This window comes from Mercenaria mercenaria, chromosome 3, assembly GCF_021730395.1.
Source record: "Mercenaria mercenaria strain notata chromosome 3, MADL_Memer_1, whole genome shotgun sequence".
Classification (NCBI taxonomy): Eukaryota; Metazoa; Mollusca; class Bivalvia; order Venerida; family Veneridae; genus Mercenaria; species Mercenaria mercenaria.
In genome coordinates, this window is record NC_069363.1 from 90537587 (window position 1) to 90554991 (window position 17405).

General features: G+C 35.1%; 1 protein-coding gene across 1 annotated transcript; it reads right to left on the reverse strand.

The window, feature by feature from the left end:
- Nucleotides 1–361: 361 nt before the first annotated feature.
- Nucleotides 362–17347, reverse strand: LOC123524088 (eukaryotic translation elongation factor 1 epsilon-1-like). The gene is made up of 6 exons (XM_045301994.2): nt 17220–17347; nt 12897–12990; nt 9381–9484; nt 6886–6981; nt 5416–5475; nt 362–3400 (listed from the first exon to the last, which is right to left on the reverse strand). The coding sequence occupies exons 1-6, from the start codon at nt 17304–17306 to the stop codon at nt 3317–3319; spliced, it is 525 nt and encodes a 174-aa protein (XP_045157929.2). The 5' UTR covers nt 17307–17347; the 3' UTR covers nt 362–3316.
- Nucleotides 17348–17405: the final 58 nt, after the last annotated feature.

The following is a 17405-nucleotide window of genomic DNA, read 5'->3' on the forward strand; positions in this document are numbered from 1 at the left end:
CCAATGATAGGTCGATGTGAGGTCATATTTCCTTGTTTTGATGGAAATTAGTATAGATTTTTCATATTAGAATATTTCTTAAAAAGTTATTGAGTGCCATTTAGCTTGAGCTATTCAAGCTGAATTATCTCTCTTTGAAAAGGAAAAAGAATAATTCTGTAAAAAATCACATCGCGCATTTTATTAAAATTCTCCTGAAACAAACATTATGTGATATAAATTGTTTCCCACTATTCAAACAAGTGCTATTTAAAAAACGTACATGTAAGTGCCAAAATCAAATGTATTGGACAGTAACTAGGCTTTTGAAACAATGCTGTTTTTCATTTGCAGGCATTTAAGAGAAAACAACTTCACACAATTTTATATTCACCAATACTTTATTTAGATTCTATTGAGTTTCAATTTAATGGTTAAAATATGTACAAGTTTAAAATGAAAGAAAAAAATTGTAAAATTTTGCATTTCAACCCTTCTACATGGGCTCAAGTAGTATCATTCTATTCCTAAAAATGGATGTCCTTTAAGCTTCTGTACAGTATAAAAACATTGACATTATTACCAACTAACGTAACATTTTTGCTAAGAAATACAAATGATTTTGCAGCTCAATCTTTCCCTTAGACTGACATGATTAAAATTGTTTGTACATTTCCCAGAATCACACTTTTTATATTAACAATGACCCGAGATAAAAATGTACTCTGAACTTCAATAATTTGACATATATCTTATCTGCAAACTACCCTTTGAATATTTGTATAATGCATATTTATACTAGAAATCAACCCCTTCTTTGAAATCACTACCAGAATAAAATTCCGAAATGAAATGATTATGTATAAATAAACTTTTTTATTGACTAAAAATTTCAAAGAATCTGCTCAGAACATTTCAAGAAAAAACTGAATCTTTTTTTAGGATGGGGGAGGATGGTAGGATGCTTTAAAGATTTCTTTCCTTCAAAAAATCACTTTCAAATTAGGCAGTTTTCCCATAAAATCAAGAGGACTTTTATGTATTTTTTTAATTTTCTCTCAAAAAAAAACAGAAGCTTCGAGTTTCTTAGTGAAAAAGATATACTAAAAGCTACTGTCCTATTGGAAGGGAAAAGAAACTGCTACACTTTAAACTATTTGAAAGACTTACCCATATTAAGACTGTTTTTCTGTATAACAACATACAAATTAAATTACCAATATTCAACTTATTTACAAAATTAGCCTGTTTTAAATCCCCTGAGATACTATCCACCTGTGATGAGCAGTTTAACTGAACTAAAGAACTGATCAGATGATTACTCTATCCTTCTGGAATATTTCACTCAAATATGCAATGAAATGACAAGATGAAAACTCCACCCTTCTGAAATACATTACTGGAATAAGCAAGGACCTGGCAAGAGAATAACTCTGCCCATCTGGAATATTTCTCTGGAATTGGCACAGAACAGATGGTAACTTCACCTTTCTGAAATATTTCACTCAAATTAGCAAAGAACTGACAAGATGATAACTCGGCCTCTCTAGAAGGACCTGGCTAGAGGGTAACTCCGCCCTTGTAGAATATTTCACTGGAATTAGCACAGAACTGATAAGATGGTAACTCAGCCCTTCTTGAATATTTTACTTCATTTCAAACAGTATAAATTAACAAGAGGACCATGATGGTCCTGAATCGCTCACCTATCCCCACATGACCTAGTGTTGAACTGAGTACGACGTCGTTATTTCTATTATTTGACATAGTGACCTAGTTTTTGAGCACATGTGACCTAGATATCATCAAGATAAAAAATTCTGACCAATTTTCATGAAGATCCATTGAAAAATATGACCTCTAGAGAGGTCACAAGGTTTTTCTATTATTTGACCTAATGACCTAGTTTTTGAAGGCACATGACCCACTTCTGAATCTGACCTAGATATCATCAAGGTGAACATTCTCACTAATTATCATGAAGATCTCATGAAAAATATGGCCTCTAGAGAGGTCACAAGGTTTTTCTATTTTTCGACCTACTGACCTAGTTTTTGACCGCACGTGACCCAGTTTCGAACTTGACCTAGATATCATCAAGAGGAACATTCTGATCAATTTTCATGAAGATCCATTGAGAAACATGGCCTCTAGAGATGTCACAAGGTTTTTCTATTTTTAGACCTACTGACCTAGTTTTTGACCGCACGTAACCCAGTTTCAAACCTGACCTAGATATCATCTAGGTGAACATTCTCACCATTTTTCATGAAGATCCATTGAGAAATATGGCCTCTAGAGAGGTCACAAGGTTTTTTTATTTTTAGACCTACTGACCTAGTTTTTGACCGCACGTGACCCAGTTTCGAACTTGACCTAGATATCATCCAGGTGAACATTCTGACCAATTTTCATGAAGATCCATTGAGAAATATGGCCTCTAAAGAGATCACAAGGTTTTTCTATTTTTAGACCTACTGACCTAGTTTTTGACCCCACATGACCCAGTTTCGAACTTGACCTAGATATCATCAAGGTGAACATTCTGACCAATTTTCATGAAGATCCATTGAGAAATATGGCCTCTAGAGAGGTCACAAGGTTTTTCTATTTTTAGACCTACTGACCTAGTTTTTAACCCCACGTGACCCAGTTTCGAACTTGACCTAGATATCATCAAGGTGAACATTCTGACCAATTTTCATGAAGATCTCATGAAAAATATGGCCTCTAGAGAGGTCACAAGGTTTTTCTATTTTTAGACCTACTGACCTAGTTTTTGACCGCACGTGACCCAGTTTCAAACTTGACCTAGATATCATCAAGATGAACATTCTGACCAACTTTCATAAAGATCCCATGAAAAATGTGACCTCTAGAGTGGTCACAAGCAAAAGCTTACGCATGCACGAACGCACGGACGGACGATGGACGCCACGCGATCACAAAAGCTCACCTTGTCACTTTGTGACAGGTTAGCTAAAAAGTTTCAAAGACTATTTTACTTTGAAATTTCACATTGTTTTTACTTCATGGACAACCCTGTCAATACTTTTTGACAAATCTAGAATTACCATAACAAATTTCAGTACTTCACTATCTACTTTTGAGGTAATGCACATTATTTATATGTAATAAATACATGTACCACTATGTATCTTACACCATTCATTTATTACCTGATAAATAATTTTTCACTATGCTTCTTTTGGCTGCCTCTTTATATTAAGCGTATAACCTGGGCTTGGAGATTCTGCTAGTTTTATATAAAAAAAATCAGGTGTTAAAATAGGCAGTTAGTTTATTGAACATAATATTTCTATTACAAGGGTTTTTGTCAATGAGCTGAGGCAGTGTATAGCTGTGTTTTGGAGAAGGTAACTAGTGGTATTGACTGTCGTATGGTAGCTGTCTGTTGTACCTGAAAAAGAAGTAAAATTCATTTTGACCTTTTTTATTCCTAAAATACTGTAAAATTATTTACATTCCTGGGAACCATATTTTGTAGTTAGAGTCAAAACCGTGACTTTGTGAGGATATGAATTCCTAGATCTCAAGTTCTGAAGACAAAATAAATTGCAATGTAACTTGTCCATTCAGATTTATTTTCATGAACTAACTCAACCACACAATTTGTCCCCCATGAAAATTAATGATAAAATAATAGAATGATATGATAGCATACATGCTTGGTTTTTATTCTTTGGCACGAAAAACCGTAATACAATAGGGGCATAAGTTTACACCAACACCATACTTTGGCAAACAAGTCAAATAAGTTGCTTTCAATGTAATGATATCTAAACTAATAAGAAATTAACAACAAGAGGGTCATGATGACCCTGGATCGCTCACCTGAGTAATATGAGCTACATATTTCAAATGTCAAACTGATGCTAAAATACATGTATTAAGAAAGTACGTAAGTAGGTCACATTCATGGTCACTGAAAGTCAGTTTTAAGATCAGTGTGCAAAACTGAATATGTCATCCATATCTTAAAAAACAAGGAAGTAGGTCAGTAGGTCAAGGTCACAGTCAAGTGATCCCAAATTACTTGGGGGTCATCAGGTAATTATAATTAAACAGTCAAGGAAATATGATCAGATAATTTTTGAAGTATTTTTTCCTAAATAACTCGTATATAAACTTAAGTGATCCTCAGGGCAGGGCCTCTTTTCACCCCAGGGGCATAATCTGAACAATCTTGTTAGAGATCCACTAGGCAATGTTATATACCAAATATCAAAAGCTTAGGCCTTGAACTTTCAGTCAAGAAGATTTTAAAAAGCTTTTTCTATTATATAAATGTAAGTCTAAGTAAAACTTGAGACCCCTAGGGCAAGGCCTCTTTTCACCCTAGAGGCATAATTTGAACAATCTTGGTAGAGGACCACTAGGCAATGCAACACAGCAAATATCAAAAGCCTAGGTCTTGTAGTTTCATACAAGAAGATTTTTTTTCTCTTTGAATAATTTTTAAAGAAGACCATCCAAGGAACATCCCAGTGAAGTTTCAGTTAAATTGGTATGGTGGTTTAGGAGGAGATGTTGTTTAAAGGAAAGTGTGGCCGGCCAGATGGTGAGCTATTACAATAGCTCACCCTGAGCCTTTGGCTCAGGTGAGCTAAAAAGAGCATGAAAAATTCAGCTACAGTTTATAATACATAAACTGGTTTGTATAGACATTTTTACCATTACATATACAAAATCACACTAAAAACTTCTAAATTTGTTTAAAAATAGCACTCTTGTCTTTTGTTTTTTTGAAGATGGAAGTCCATTTTGGGGTGCTTTTTAAAAAAAAATATGGTAAAATGTCCTCAATTTTGGTAATTCAGAAACAACTTGTGAAATATCAACATGGATTTGACATATTCTGTTACATTTGACATCAATTTGCTATTAAAATAAGCCATTCAATAACAGCAAGTTATCTTAGATCTTACTTATGTCATGCAATTGTAACAAAAGATAAATTTATTTCAGATTGTTAGCCATTACCAGTATGTGAGAAATAAACTAGAAAGAGAGGATAACTGAAATGTACTGTTTTTATTTTTAATATCTATGTTACAAAATATGTCATAAAATTGACAATTGTGAAGATTTTCATCTGAAACTTTCAGAATTTATTTCTGAATGAATATACTTTCTAAATATGCAAAAACATGAAAATGTCAAAATTCCTCATCTGGACCCATTTTTTTCAGTCATGGTCACAACACTATTCAATAACAGCAAGTTATCTTAGATATCTGGGGGCCATTTTCATATGTACAAAGTAGCCCTTTGCCATATTCTCTAAATATCTTGTCAAATATCCTCATTGTAAATATTGTGAAAAAAGATTCTCTGTTTTCAAGCTCTGCACAGTGTTTCAATTTTCACATATTAAGTCTATATACATGCACACGTTAATACAATCATACTTACATTATCAAACCATCTTGATAGATGCATATACTTCTGTTTATCATAAAAAGTTAGTTCAGCCTGCAAAAAAGACACAATAATTAAATTATTCTTCCCTTTATTTCACTTTCTTGGTACATACTGTACTGTATGCAGTGTCAAAGAATACAAACTTAAACCTACCGTATTTATGGAAACTTCTATACACTTATTATGCCATGTTAATATAATCTTTTTTTGTCTCTGACAATATTATTTCTTATTTTGTTTGTTTTGGGTTTAAAGCCATTTTTCAACAGTATATCAGTTATATAATAGCAAGTTAACCAAACCAGTGTTCGGAACTTCCTGGATTCTGTACCAGTACAAATCTGTTCTCTGCAAGCAATTGCCAACTTCCCCACATGAATCAGAGGTGGAGGATGAATGATTTCAGACATGATGTCTTTTATCAAATTGTCACTGGAGAACATAATATTATGCCATGACCAGGGATCAAACTCATGACCCCGAAATCCATAGATCTGCACTCTTCCTATTGTGCTAAACGGATGGGCTATACTGTGAAATCATTTTTATTCGCGTAGGACGAATTTTCTCGTATTTCGCGCTAGAACCAATGCGCGAAATAAGACCGCATTGTTTATTATTTTTTAATTCTTTTTTTTCATTTGTGAATTGAAAATGCGTGAATTAAAGCCCGCGCGAAACAGTCCTTTTTCACGTTTGCGCGAATTTCATGCCAGTGAATTTAAATGATTTCACAGTATATTATTTTTCAACTGCACTATAAGATTCTTTCATTGGTTGCAGGTGCAAATGTGAATATCTAGCTTGAGGGTAACTGTTTAGGTGGTAACGAGGCTCTGCCGAGTTACCGCGTAAACAGTTTCCCGAGAGCCAGTGATCAAATCTTTTTCTTGCATACCATATTCAAGATATTTTTGTAAATATAAAATCAATCAAATGACTTTCTTTTTAGAACTATTTCTTACAGTAGCGTATTGAAACAAAGCGCAAGAAAACAACGTCTGTAACAGGAAAGCCGTCATGACGTTTGAAACTTTCAAAGACAAATGACAAAGCTTAGTTCAGGGTTTGTTTTATCAGTTGCAGCCGCAGAATAACGTTATAATTTTTTGATAAAATAACGCTTTTTGAATCAAGAAATATACTATCAGGAACAAGGAACTGTCAAGGTATTGGATTTTTATTCCGTTTTATGAAATAAAATGACTACATTAATCTTCTACATGTATATATATCGTAATACGTCATTTACAGCATGAGATTCGGATTTTTCCAGCACCGGTAAAAATACCCGAAATTCCTGTCTGGTGTGCAAGAAAAATAAATCTGCAAGTGTCAAAAGATTTCTGCCTTTTTTGTTGGAAAAAGACCTGCAGAGAGTTTGCCTCATGTAATTCTCCTAGGGTATTCAAACATGTATATATAATTACATTTCATAGTTGTGATGTTTGAAATACTTACGAATGTTGGTTGGAAAGTATAATATAGAACTATATCTATGAGGCATAATCGGTGGTGCAGGAAATATACTTTGTCTTTCAAATAATTGTCCAAGTCCTGCAATAAATCACAACAATGGAATGAACTGATAATTGAGCCGCACCATGAGAAAACCAACATAGTGCATTTGCGACCAGCATGGATCCAGACCAGCCTGCACATCCACACAGACTGGTCAGGATCCATGCTGTTCGCTTTCAAAGCCTATTGCAATAGAGAAACCATTAGCCAACAGCATGGATTCTGACCAGACTGCACGGATGCGCAGGCTGGTCTGGATCCAGCTGGTCGCATATGCTCTATGTTGGTTTTCTCATGGTGTGGCTCAATCTTATTTACAGAACTTCCTACTGAAAGAAATGTTTTGTGTTATTACAGAAACAAGAGGACCATGATGGTCCTGAATCGTTCACCTGTTCCCACATGACCCAGTTTAGAGTATGACGTCGTTATTTCTATTATTTGACATAGTGACCTAGTTTTTGAGCTCATGTGACCCAGTTTTGAATTTGATCTAGATATTATCAAGATAAAAATTCTGACCAATTTTCATGAAGATCCATTGAAAAATATGGTCTCTAGAGAGGTCACAAGGTTTTTCTATTATTTCACCTATTGACCTAGTTTTCAAAGGTATGTGACCCTGTTTTGAACTTTACCTAGATATCATCAAGGTGAACATTCTCACTAATTTTCATGAAGATCTCATGAAAAATATGGCCTCTAGAGAGGTCACAAGGTTTTTCTATTTCTATACCTGCTGGCCTAGTTTTTGACTGCAGGTGACCCAGTTTTGAAAATGACCTAGATATTATCAAGGTGAACATTCAGATCAATTTTCCTGAAGATCCATTGAAAAATATGGCCTCTAGAGAGGTCAAAAGATTTTTCTAATTTTAGACCTACTGACCTACTTTTTGAAGGCACATGACCCACTTTCGAACTTGACCTAGATATCATCAAGATGAACATTCTGACCAATTTTTATGGAGATCAATTCATAAGTATGGCCTCTAGAGAGGTCAAAAGGTTTTTCTATTTTTAGACCTACTGACCTAGTTTTTGACTGCACATGACCCTGTTTCGAACTTGACCTAGATACCATCAAGATGAACATTCAGACCAACTTTCATACAGATCCCATGAAAAATATGGCCTTTAGAGAGGTCACAAGGTTTTTCTATTATTTGACCTACTGACCTAGTTTTTGATGGCACATGACCCACTTTCGAACTTGACCTAGATATCATCAAGATGAACATTCAGACCAACTTTCATACAGATCCCATGAAAAATATGGCCTCTACAGAGGTCACAAGGTTTTTCTATTATTTGACCTACTGACCTAGTTTTTGAAGGCACGTGACCCACTTTCGAAGTTGACCTAGATATCATCTAGATGAACATTCTGACCAATTTTCATGAAGATCTCATGAAATATATGGCCTCTAGAGAGGTCACAAGGTTTTTCTATTTTTAGATCTACTGACCTAGTTTTTGACCGCACGTGACCCAGTTTCGAATTTGACCTAGATATCATCAAGATGAACATTCAGACCAACTTTCATACAGATCCCATGAAAAATATGGCCTTTAGAGAGGTCACAAGGTTTTTCTATTATTTGACCTACTGACCTAGTTTTTGACGGCAGGTGACCCAGTTTCGAATTTGACCTAGATATCATCAAGGTAAACGTTCTGACCAATTTTCATGAAGATCTTGTGAAATATATGGCCTCTAGAGAGGTCACAAGGTTTTTCTATTTTTAGATATACTGACCTAATTTTTGAGGGCATGTGACCCAGTTTCGAACCTGACCTAGATATCATCAAGGTGAACATTCTGACCAATTTTCATGAGATCTTGTGAAATATATGGCCTCTAGAGAGGTCACAAGGTTTTTCTATTTTTAGACCTACTAACCTAGTTTTTGATGGCATGTGACCCAGTTTCGAACTTGACCTAGATATCATCAAGATGAACATTCTGACCAACTTTCATAAAGTTCCCACAAAAAATGTGACCTCTAGATTGGTCACAAGAAAAAGTTTACGGACGCACGGACGGACGCACGCACAATGGACAATGGACGCCACGCGATCACAAAAGCTCACCTTGTCACTTTGTGACAGGTGAGCTAAAAATAAATGGACAGAAAGGAGAATTTATTGATACATGCAAATTTCTTTGTTTTTGCTTAAGATACATTATGAAACACACCTGGTAAGCAGGTTGCCAAATCTATTTGCTTATCTCTGTGCTGGTAACCTATGTTCTTATATGACAAACTATTTTAGTAATTTAAAAATTCATGAAACAAGAGTGTCTGCCTTTTAGGACATGAAGCATATTGATCTTCACAAATATTTTAATTCGTGAGTGGTATTTTTTGCAAATATTAGCAAAACTAAAACTATCACAGATATTATGTATTCTTTAGTACATTTTTGTATACCTTCAATATTGTTAACTTGTCTTTATCAGATGGACATCTGTCTATGTGACAAACTTTGTATTCCAGCCATTGGTCAACTACAGCTTTCTCTTCAGGTATTTCTCCTGTAAAAATCTGTTTACTTAGGTATTTCATATAAAGTTTACACATAATTTAAAGATAAAGATATATTTCACTGAGCTGAACTTTAGTAAGTAGCTCAGCATTAATACTCTAGTTCTTGAATTTGTCAGTTAATATAAGGATACTTTCATTTGTTGTTTCATCTTCAGCTGCTGCATACAATACTTGAAAATGTCCGATCTACACGGTATATATTTTGAGAGTTCAAACTCTTCCATTAAAACAGGCATAAACCATTGTTTACAACTGCGGGAATTCCCTTTTTTTTTTTTTTTTAATTTTGTTCCTTTTTGTCACACTGAAAAAACTGTAGGTTGTATGGCCACTTTTCAGCTTCTGATGGTGGAGGAAGACACAACGTCCCCACCATAGCATTATTTCTGGCACAGACAAGCAACTGGTAGAATCACCAACAATCCAGCTTGATGTCTTTCTGACATGAAAGAAATTGACACACAAAGTGACATTTAAAGCCCATAGCAATATCATGCCTTAACATAAAACAAAAATATACAGAATTTTATCAAACAAGGAATTTATGGAACGGACAGAAACTTTTAATAAATCTTATCATAAGTAGTACTATTTAAATGAAACTAGAAAATGCTTTTGTAAAAAAACGCATGTCTCCCCCAATGCAAAGTCCTATAGGCAAGAAGTCAATAGGGGTCAGGAGCGAAAGTCAAAGAGACACTGATGGTTGGCTACAATAGGGATCATCTACTTGGCATGTCCAGTCATCCCGCTAAATTTCACACTCTTGGCCTAGTGGTTCTCAAGTCACTGTTCAGATTCCAGTGACCTTGACCTTTGATCAAGTGACCTCAAAATAAATAGGGGTTATCTACTCTGCATGTCCAATCATCCTATTAAGTTTCAACATTGTAGGTCAAGTGGTTCTCAAGTTATTTCCAAAAAATGATTTTACATGAACAGGCCACTGTGACCTTGACCTTTAATAGACTGACCCCAAAATCAATAGGGGTCATCTACTCTGCATGTTCAATCATCCTATGAAGTTTCAACATTCTGGGTCAAGTGGTTCTCAAGTTATTGATCGGAACTGGTTATCAATGTTCAGGCCTCTGTGACCTTGACCTTTAACGGAGTGACCCCAAAAACAATAGGGGTCATTTACTCTGCATGAACAATCATCCTATGAAGTTTCAACATTCTGGATCGAGAGGTTCTCAAGTTATTGATTGGAAATGGTTTTCCATGTTCAGGCCCCTGTGGCCTTGACCTTTAACAGAGTGACCCTAAAATCTTTAGGGGTCATCTACTCTGCATGACCAATCATCCTATGAAGTTTCATCATTCTGGGTCAAGTGGTTCTCAAGTTACTGACCGGAAATGGTTTTCAATGTTCAAGCTCCTGTGACCTTGACCTTTCATAGAGTGACCCCAAAATCGTTAGGGGTCATCTACTCTGCATGACCAATCATCCGGTTAGGTTTCAACATTCTGGGTCAAGTGGTTCTCAAGTTACTGACCGGAAATGGTTTTCAATGTTCAGGCCCCTGTGACCTTGACCTTTAATGGAGTGACCCCAAAATCGATAGGGGTCATCTACTTTGCATGTACAATCATCCTATGAAGTTTCAACATTCTGGGTCAAGTGGTTCTCTAGTTATTGATCGGAAATGGTTTTCAATGTTCAGGCCCCTGTGACCTTGACCTTTGATTGAGTGACCCCAAAATCAATAGGGGTCATCTACTCTTCATGGCCAATCATCCTATGAAGTTTCAACATTCTGGGTCAAGTGGTTCTCTAGTTATTGATCAGAAATGGTTTTCAATGTTCAGGCCCGTGACCTTGACCTTTGACGGAGTGACCCCAAAATCAATAGGGGTCATCTACTCTTCATGGCCAATCATCCTATGAAGTTTCAACATTCTGAGTCAAGTGGTTCTCTAGTAATTGATCGGAAATGGTTTTCAATGTTCAGGCCACTGTGACCTTGACCTTTGACGGAGTGACCCCAAAAACAATAGGGGTCGTCTACTCTAGCAGCCCTACAATCCTATGAAGTTTGAAGGTTCTAGGTCAAATGGTTCTCCAGTTATTGCTCGGAAATGAAGTGTGACGTACGCACGGACGGACGGATGGAAAGGGCAAAAACAATATGTCTCCTGGGGGAGACATAATAAACCCTGGCTGTATTAAGCTGCTTGTCAAGGGAGAGACACATGGTAGCGGCTTAAAGCAGTCAGAACTAGAACTGTCACAGGAGTGACGAATACCCCCGCAATACAGTCTTGTCACAGAAGAATGGCAACCATAAGAAAGACATGGCCACAAGAAGGTGCAATTTAAATGGAACTTGACCTGCATTTTATGATGTTACACATGTGTACCAAAATTTATCTAAATCTGTCAAGCCTTTTGTGAGTTATTATCCGGCAACCATGAGTTTGACAAATTTTAAGTTGGAATGGGGCCATAACTACATATATAATTGGTGATTTGTAGCCAAAGTCGAACTTTACCTGTATTTTATGATGTTACACCTGTGTACCAAAAACATTTAAATCTGTCAAGAACTGTCACTGGAGTGTTTAATGACTCCAATGGTGGATGAATATTGCACAATACCTTGAATCTGTGTTAAAATATATCAAATAATAAGAGAGGTACAGATAAAGTGTATCAAAACACTATATAAGTATAATTCTAAGCAAAAAGGGCATGATTCAGGAAATATTGGCGCAAGAGTTATGCACCTTGTGCCATATGATGTGGGTGATGATGTGGAACAACTACTTCAAGTTTGAAACAAATGCATTTCGTAATAACAGAGATAAAGTGAAAATGCATCAAATTAACCTTAAAATCTAAGTAAAAGGGGGCATAAGTCATGAAAAATTGGTGTCAGAGTTATGCACCTTGTGTCACATGATGTGAGTGATAAGGTGGAACATCTATTTTAAGTTTGAATCAAATCCATTTTGTAATAACTGAGATATAGTGAAAATGCATCAAAATTAACCTTAAATTTTAAGTAAAAGGGAGCCTAATTCATGAAAAATTGGTGTCAGAGTTATGCACCTTGAGTCACAAGATGTGGGTGATAAGGTGGAACATCTATTTTAAGTTTGAATCAAATCCATTTAGTAATAACTGAGATATAGATTCCGGGACGGGACAAAACTGACTCCTATATAGCCCCCTCCCCCCCAAACATGTTTGGTGGGGGTATAATTATATAGAACAAAACGTCAATTTGGGAACTATTCCAACTGGCTCCTAATAGCATGTAACAATTTAATACAGGTGGCTGCTAAGACAGGTTCAACTGTATATTTCAGGACCTAAAAAAAAAAAAAGGATCAAAGAAGAAAAAGTTTCATTATTTCAGATCATTAATGTAAAAGAACTTGAATCGCACTTACCAATAAGCCTTTGTTTCTCAGCAGCTCTCACAAGATGTTTTACAATTGTCAAAAACCCTTTCCTGGTGCCAGTTTTACCTTTCATTACAGGAATCTGTGATAAAACAGAAGCAGGATAATTACAAAAGTGATGTCAACATTGTATGACACATAATGCAATATTTCTTACATATTCGTAACATTCCATAGACATGTTCATCAAATCAATAACTGTCTAGGCTGGGCAACCCAAGTACAAAGAAAATGACATTTAAAAAAAAATATATATCGAGTGAAAACGTCTGAAAACCTCCTCATTTAAAGTGGAAATATGCGCATTTTTCAAGTAAAAATACAGCCTAAATAGATGTGTGTGTAAAGAGTGGATGAAACTAGAACTGTCACAGGAGTGACTCATACCCCCACCATACGGTCTTGTCACAGAAGAATGGCAACCATAAGGAATCTTAAAAATACTTTGGAGTACTTCATCCTGGGCTTCCACATATAAGTAATACTAGTATAATACTAGTATAGTAATACTAGTAAATATATTAAATCTCTAATATTAGAGATACACTAAAAGTGAATACAAAAAAGTGTCTTACCGACCCATGTTACCACGGAAAAATGTTTTTACTTTTTACATAGGACTTATAATAAAAAAGTTAGAAAAATACCTAAATTATTGAAAATCTAAAAATAGGATTTCTAAAAATAGACTAATTCCTGGAATTTAAGGGGAAGAAACTCAGTACAAAGGTTAAAAAAAGGTTACTTCCCTTTGGCTCTAAGCCAATCAGAATGAGATATAGTGAAAATACATCAAATTTAACCTTAAATTCTAGGTAAAAGGGGACACAATTCAAGAAAAATAGTGTCAGAGTTATGCACCTTGTGTCACATGATGTGGGTGATGAGGTGGAACATCTATTTTAAGTCTGAATCAAATCCATTCAGTAGTAATTGAGATATAGTGAAAATACATCAAAATTAACCTTAAATTTTAAGTAAAAAGGGGCATAATTCATGAAAAATTGGTGTCAGAGTTATGCACCTTGTGTCACATGATGTGGGTGATGAGGTGGAACATCTATTTTAAGTCTGAATCAAATCCATTCAGTAGTAATTGAGATATAGTGAAAATACATCAAAATTAACCTTAAATTTTAAGTAAAAAGGGGCATAATTCATGAAAAATTGGTGTCAGAGTTATGCACCTTGTGTCACATGATGTGGGTGATGAGGTGGAACATCTATTTTAAGTTTGAATCAAATCCATTCAGTAATAATTGAGATATAGTGAAAATACATCAAAATCAACCTTAAATTTAAAGTAAAAGGGGACATAATTCATAAAAAATTTATGTCAGAGTTAAGCACCTTATGTCACATCATCTGGGTGATGAGGTGGAACAACTATTTTAAGTTTGAATCAAATCCATTTAGTAATAACTGAGATATAGTGAAAATACAACAAAATTAACCTTAAATTCTAAGTAAAAGGGGACATAATTCATGAAAACTTGGTGTCAGAGTTATGCACCTTGTGTCACATGATGTGGGCACATGATGTGGGTGATGAGGTGGAACATCTATTTTAAGTTTGAATCAAATCCATTCAGTAGTAACTGAGATAAAGTGAAAATACATCAAAATCAACCTTAAATTCTAAGTAAAAAGGGGCATAATTCATAAAAAAATGGTGTCAGAGTTATGCACCTTATGTCACATGATGTGGGTGATGAGGTGGAACATCTATTTTAAGTTTGAATCAAATCCATTCAGTAATAACTGAGATATAGTGAAAATACAACAAAATTAACCTTAAATTCTAAGTAAAAGGGGACATAATTCATGAAAACTTGGTGTCAAGAGTTCTGCACCTTGTGTCACATGATGTGGGTGATAAGGTGGAACATGTATTTTAAGTTTGAATCAGATCCATTTGGTAATAACTGAGATAATAGATTTCGGGACGCGACGGGACGCGACAAAACTGACTCCTATATACCCCCCCCCCCAAACATGTTTGGTGGGGGTATAATTATAGCTTTTAAGCCAATATACCAAACTCTTCCTGTTACTGGTAAGAAATAATAACTTTCCAAATATGACTTTTCTCATTTTGAATGGGGCAGTCTTTTTATAGGTTATAATGCAGTAATTTGGTCCAAAATGTGCTTCCGTGGTGTAGTCGAAAGAAGTCCCTAATAAATAGATCCTAATTTTTCCATTTTTCGCGCATTTGCGCGTAAATCGGGGGCCAAATGGGCATTATTTCACTCGTGGAATGAATTTACATAAAATAGGACACGTTTCATGCTAACACTCGCATGTTTTCAAGTTGTTTACTTGAAAACGAAAGTAGGGTGTTTATTCTGCGGACCGCTTTCTGAAATGCGGCAATATGAGGGTACCTGACTTCAGTTGACTTGCATTTCACTGCATACTATTCAACACCCCTTTTTCTTTTCGTTTTCTTGAAGCAAATGTATGGATATCTTGTGGAAAATAGGTCTACGACGGAGTGAAAATCTAGAAACTGTAACAAAATTGGTCTGAAGTAGCTGAATTTTATATGAAACAAAGAACAAATTCTTTTATTGGTATAAAGCCTATAAAGAAAAGTCACACTGCACGCAGGAGTTACTTCCCTTCAACTTCAGAAATCTTTACCTATATGCATATAGCAATACATCAACTTCAAATACTTATGCAGCATTAACGTTAATTTAACACATTTAAATGCACAGCAATCGAAAATTGCTTTTATAAAACATTCACCAAAAACACACTATGTGCAGTAAGATGCGCATGATGCCACTTTATAAAAAATAGTTTCAGAGGAATTTGGCTAACTCTCAATCAAAAATGTTCAGTCCAGCTTTAAAACTCAGGTGAGTGATCTAGGGCCATAATGAACCTTTCTTTTCAGTTTTGAATTTGATTTCAACATAGTTTGCATTATTATCATTGGTTTTATAGCTAATTCTAGCTATATATAATAGCCAACTTGTTACTTTTTTGGGACCTGTTCATAATGTTTAGAGTGGGCAGAACAATGCTCGGCGTAAAAAATACATATTTTAAATCTAAAAACTGATTTAACATTAATTTACCGTACTTCTTTATCGCCAGTTTGTAGAACAATCTGCGAGTATTCAACCGTATAGTTTACATATTTCTAGTCACATTGTGACGTAAAGGCGGGAGCTAAAAATAGTACCAGTAAAACTTGTGTGGTTCGTGCGGAAGTATACCAACACTCGGCGTACGGCATATTAATCTGCAGGTTGAAATTTTGAACTAGTTATGCATTAAATTGATGTATAAGACATATCTAACATAAAACATAGGTTATAATGATTAACTAATTTTTTAAAGTATATAAACATGTACGTAAATTACCCCTCTCTCTATTCTGTATCTATAAATCGAATAAACACATTTTATACAACAATTATCTTAAGGAATTCATTTGAGGATAATTTGTCACACTCATGTGAGTCTAACTACATGAAATCAATACTGATGATAGTTGATGAAATATTTCCATTTTTTTTGGAAATCTTTTCAAAAGTGCCATTAGTCCACATGGTATATCAATTACTTGAATAGCATAAACTACAGAAAAGTGAAGCACAATGAGTTCGTATAAAATGCCAAGATAAGGGTTTATAGTTTATTTAAATGTAAAGAAATAAAATAATTAAAAAGAAAAATGTTTTTTCCTCCAAATTTCCGCCCGCAAGCTACTTTTTTAGTATATGTTTTACCAGAAAATCGGTTTTAATGAGAGTAGAACACAAACTGGACGGCTTTTAGCATTGCATCGTCTTCTCTACTGTGACCACGTGACCATAGCTGAAGTAAACCGCACTTGGATAAAATCACGCGTGATGTAAACAAACGAAATGGGACTCGTAAGAGCTGATATTTTAAATATTTATTAAGAAATTCCCAGAGAAACGTGATATACGCCGAGCGTTGGTATGCGCCGAGCATTGGTCTGCCCACTCTAGGACATGTAAAAGTTACAATAGTATCCTGTCGTGTCCTGCTTAGATTCTGCTTAAAACGCGAGGGATCCATTTGCATAGAAAGTGCTGAAATGGTTCCATGTACTGAAAGGCTTTCAAGAAATAGACAGCACCTAATATTTCATATTTAAATTAATCATCAAGTCAAACGCTTATTGATTTTTCAAGGAAAATGCGTTCCATGACGCTGATCAGAAGAAATATCAAAAAAACATTTTTCGCTTTTTTTCTACCAAACGGAATAGATTTCTCAAATCAAACTGAAGTTTTCATAAAACAGATAACCTCCATCTATTCTCACCCTTTCTGGTCCGTCGTACGTTATTTTACTACATTTTACACCTAAATATGTTGCAATCGCGTGTATCGTGTCGCCGCAGTCAGCCATCTTTAAAGGGACTACAATTAATGTAATATTTAAATTTAGAAATGTAGTCGTAGGTTTCTGCAATATTAGATTGGCTCTGGATGAAAAGTCAAGTAATTT

Coding starts and splice junctions, on each gene's coding strand:
- LOC123524088 (XM_045301994.2), bottom strand. CDS start 17,306: ATGGCTGACTGCGGCGACACGATACACGCGATTGCAACATATTTAGGT. Junction 12,991..17,219: donor CGTACGACGGACCAGAAAGG/GTGAGAATAGAT, acceptor GTTTTATCACAG/ATTCCTGTAATGAAAGGTAA. Junction 6,982..9,380: donor ACAAGTTAACAATATTGAAG/GTATACAAAAAT, acceptor GATTTATTGCAG/GACTTGGACAATTATTTGAA.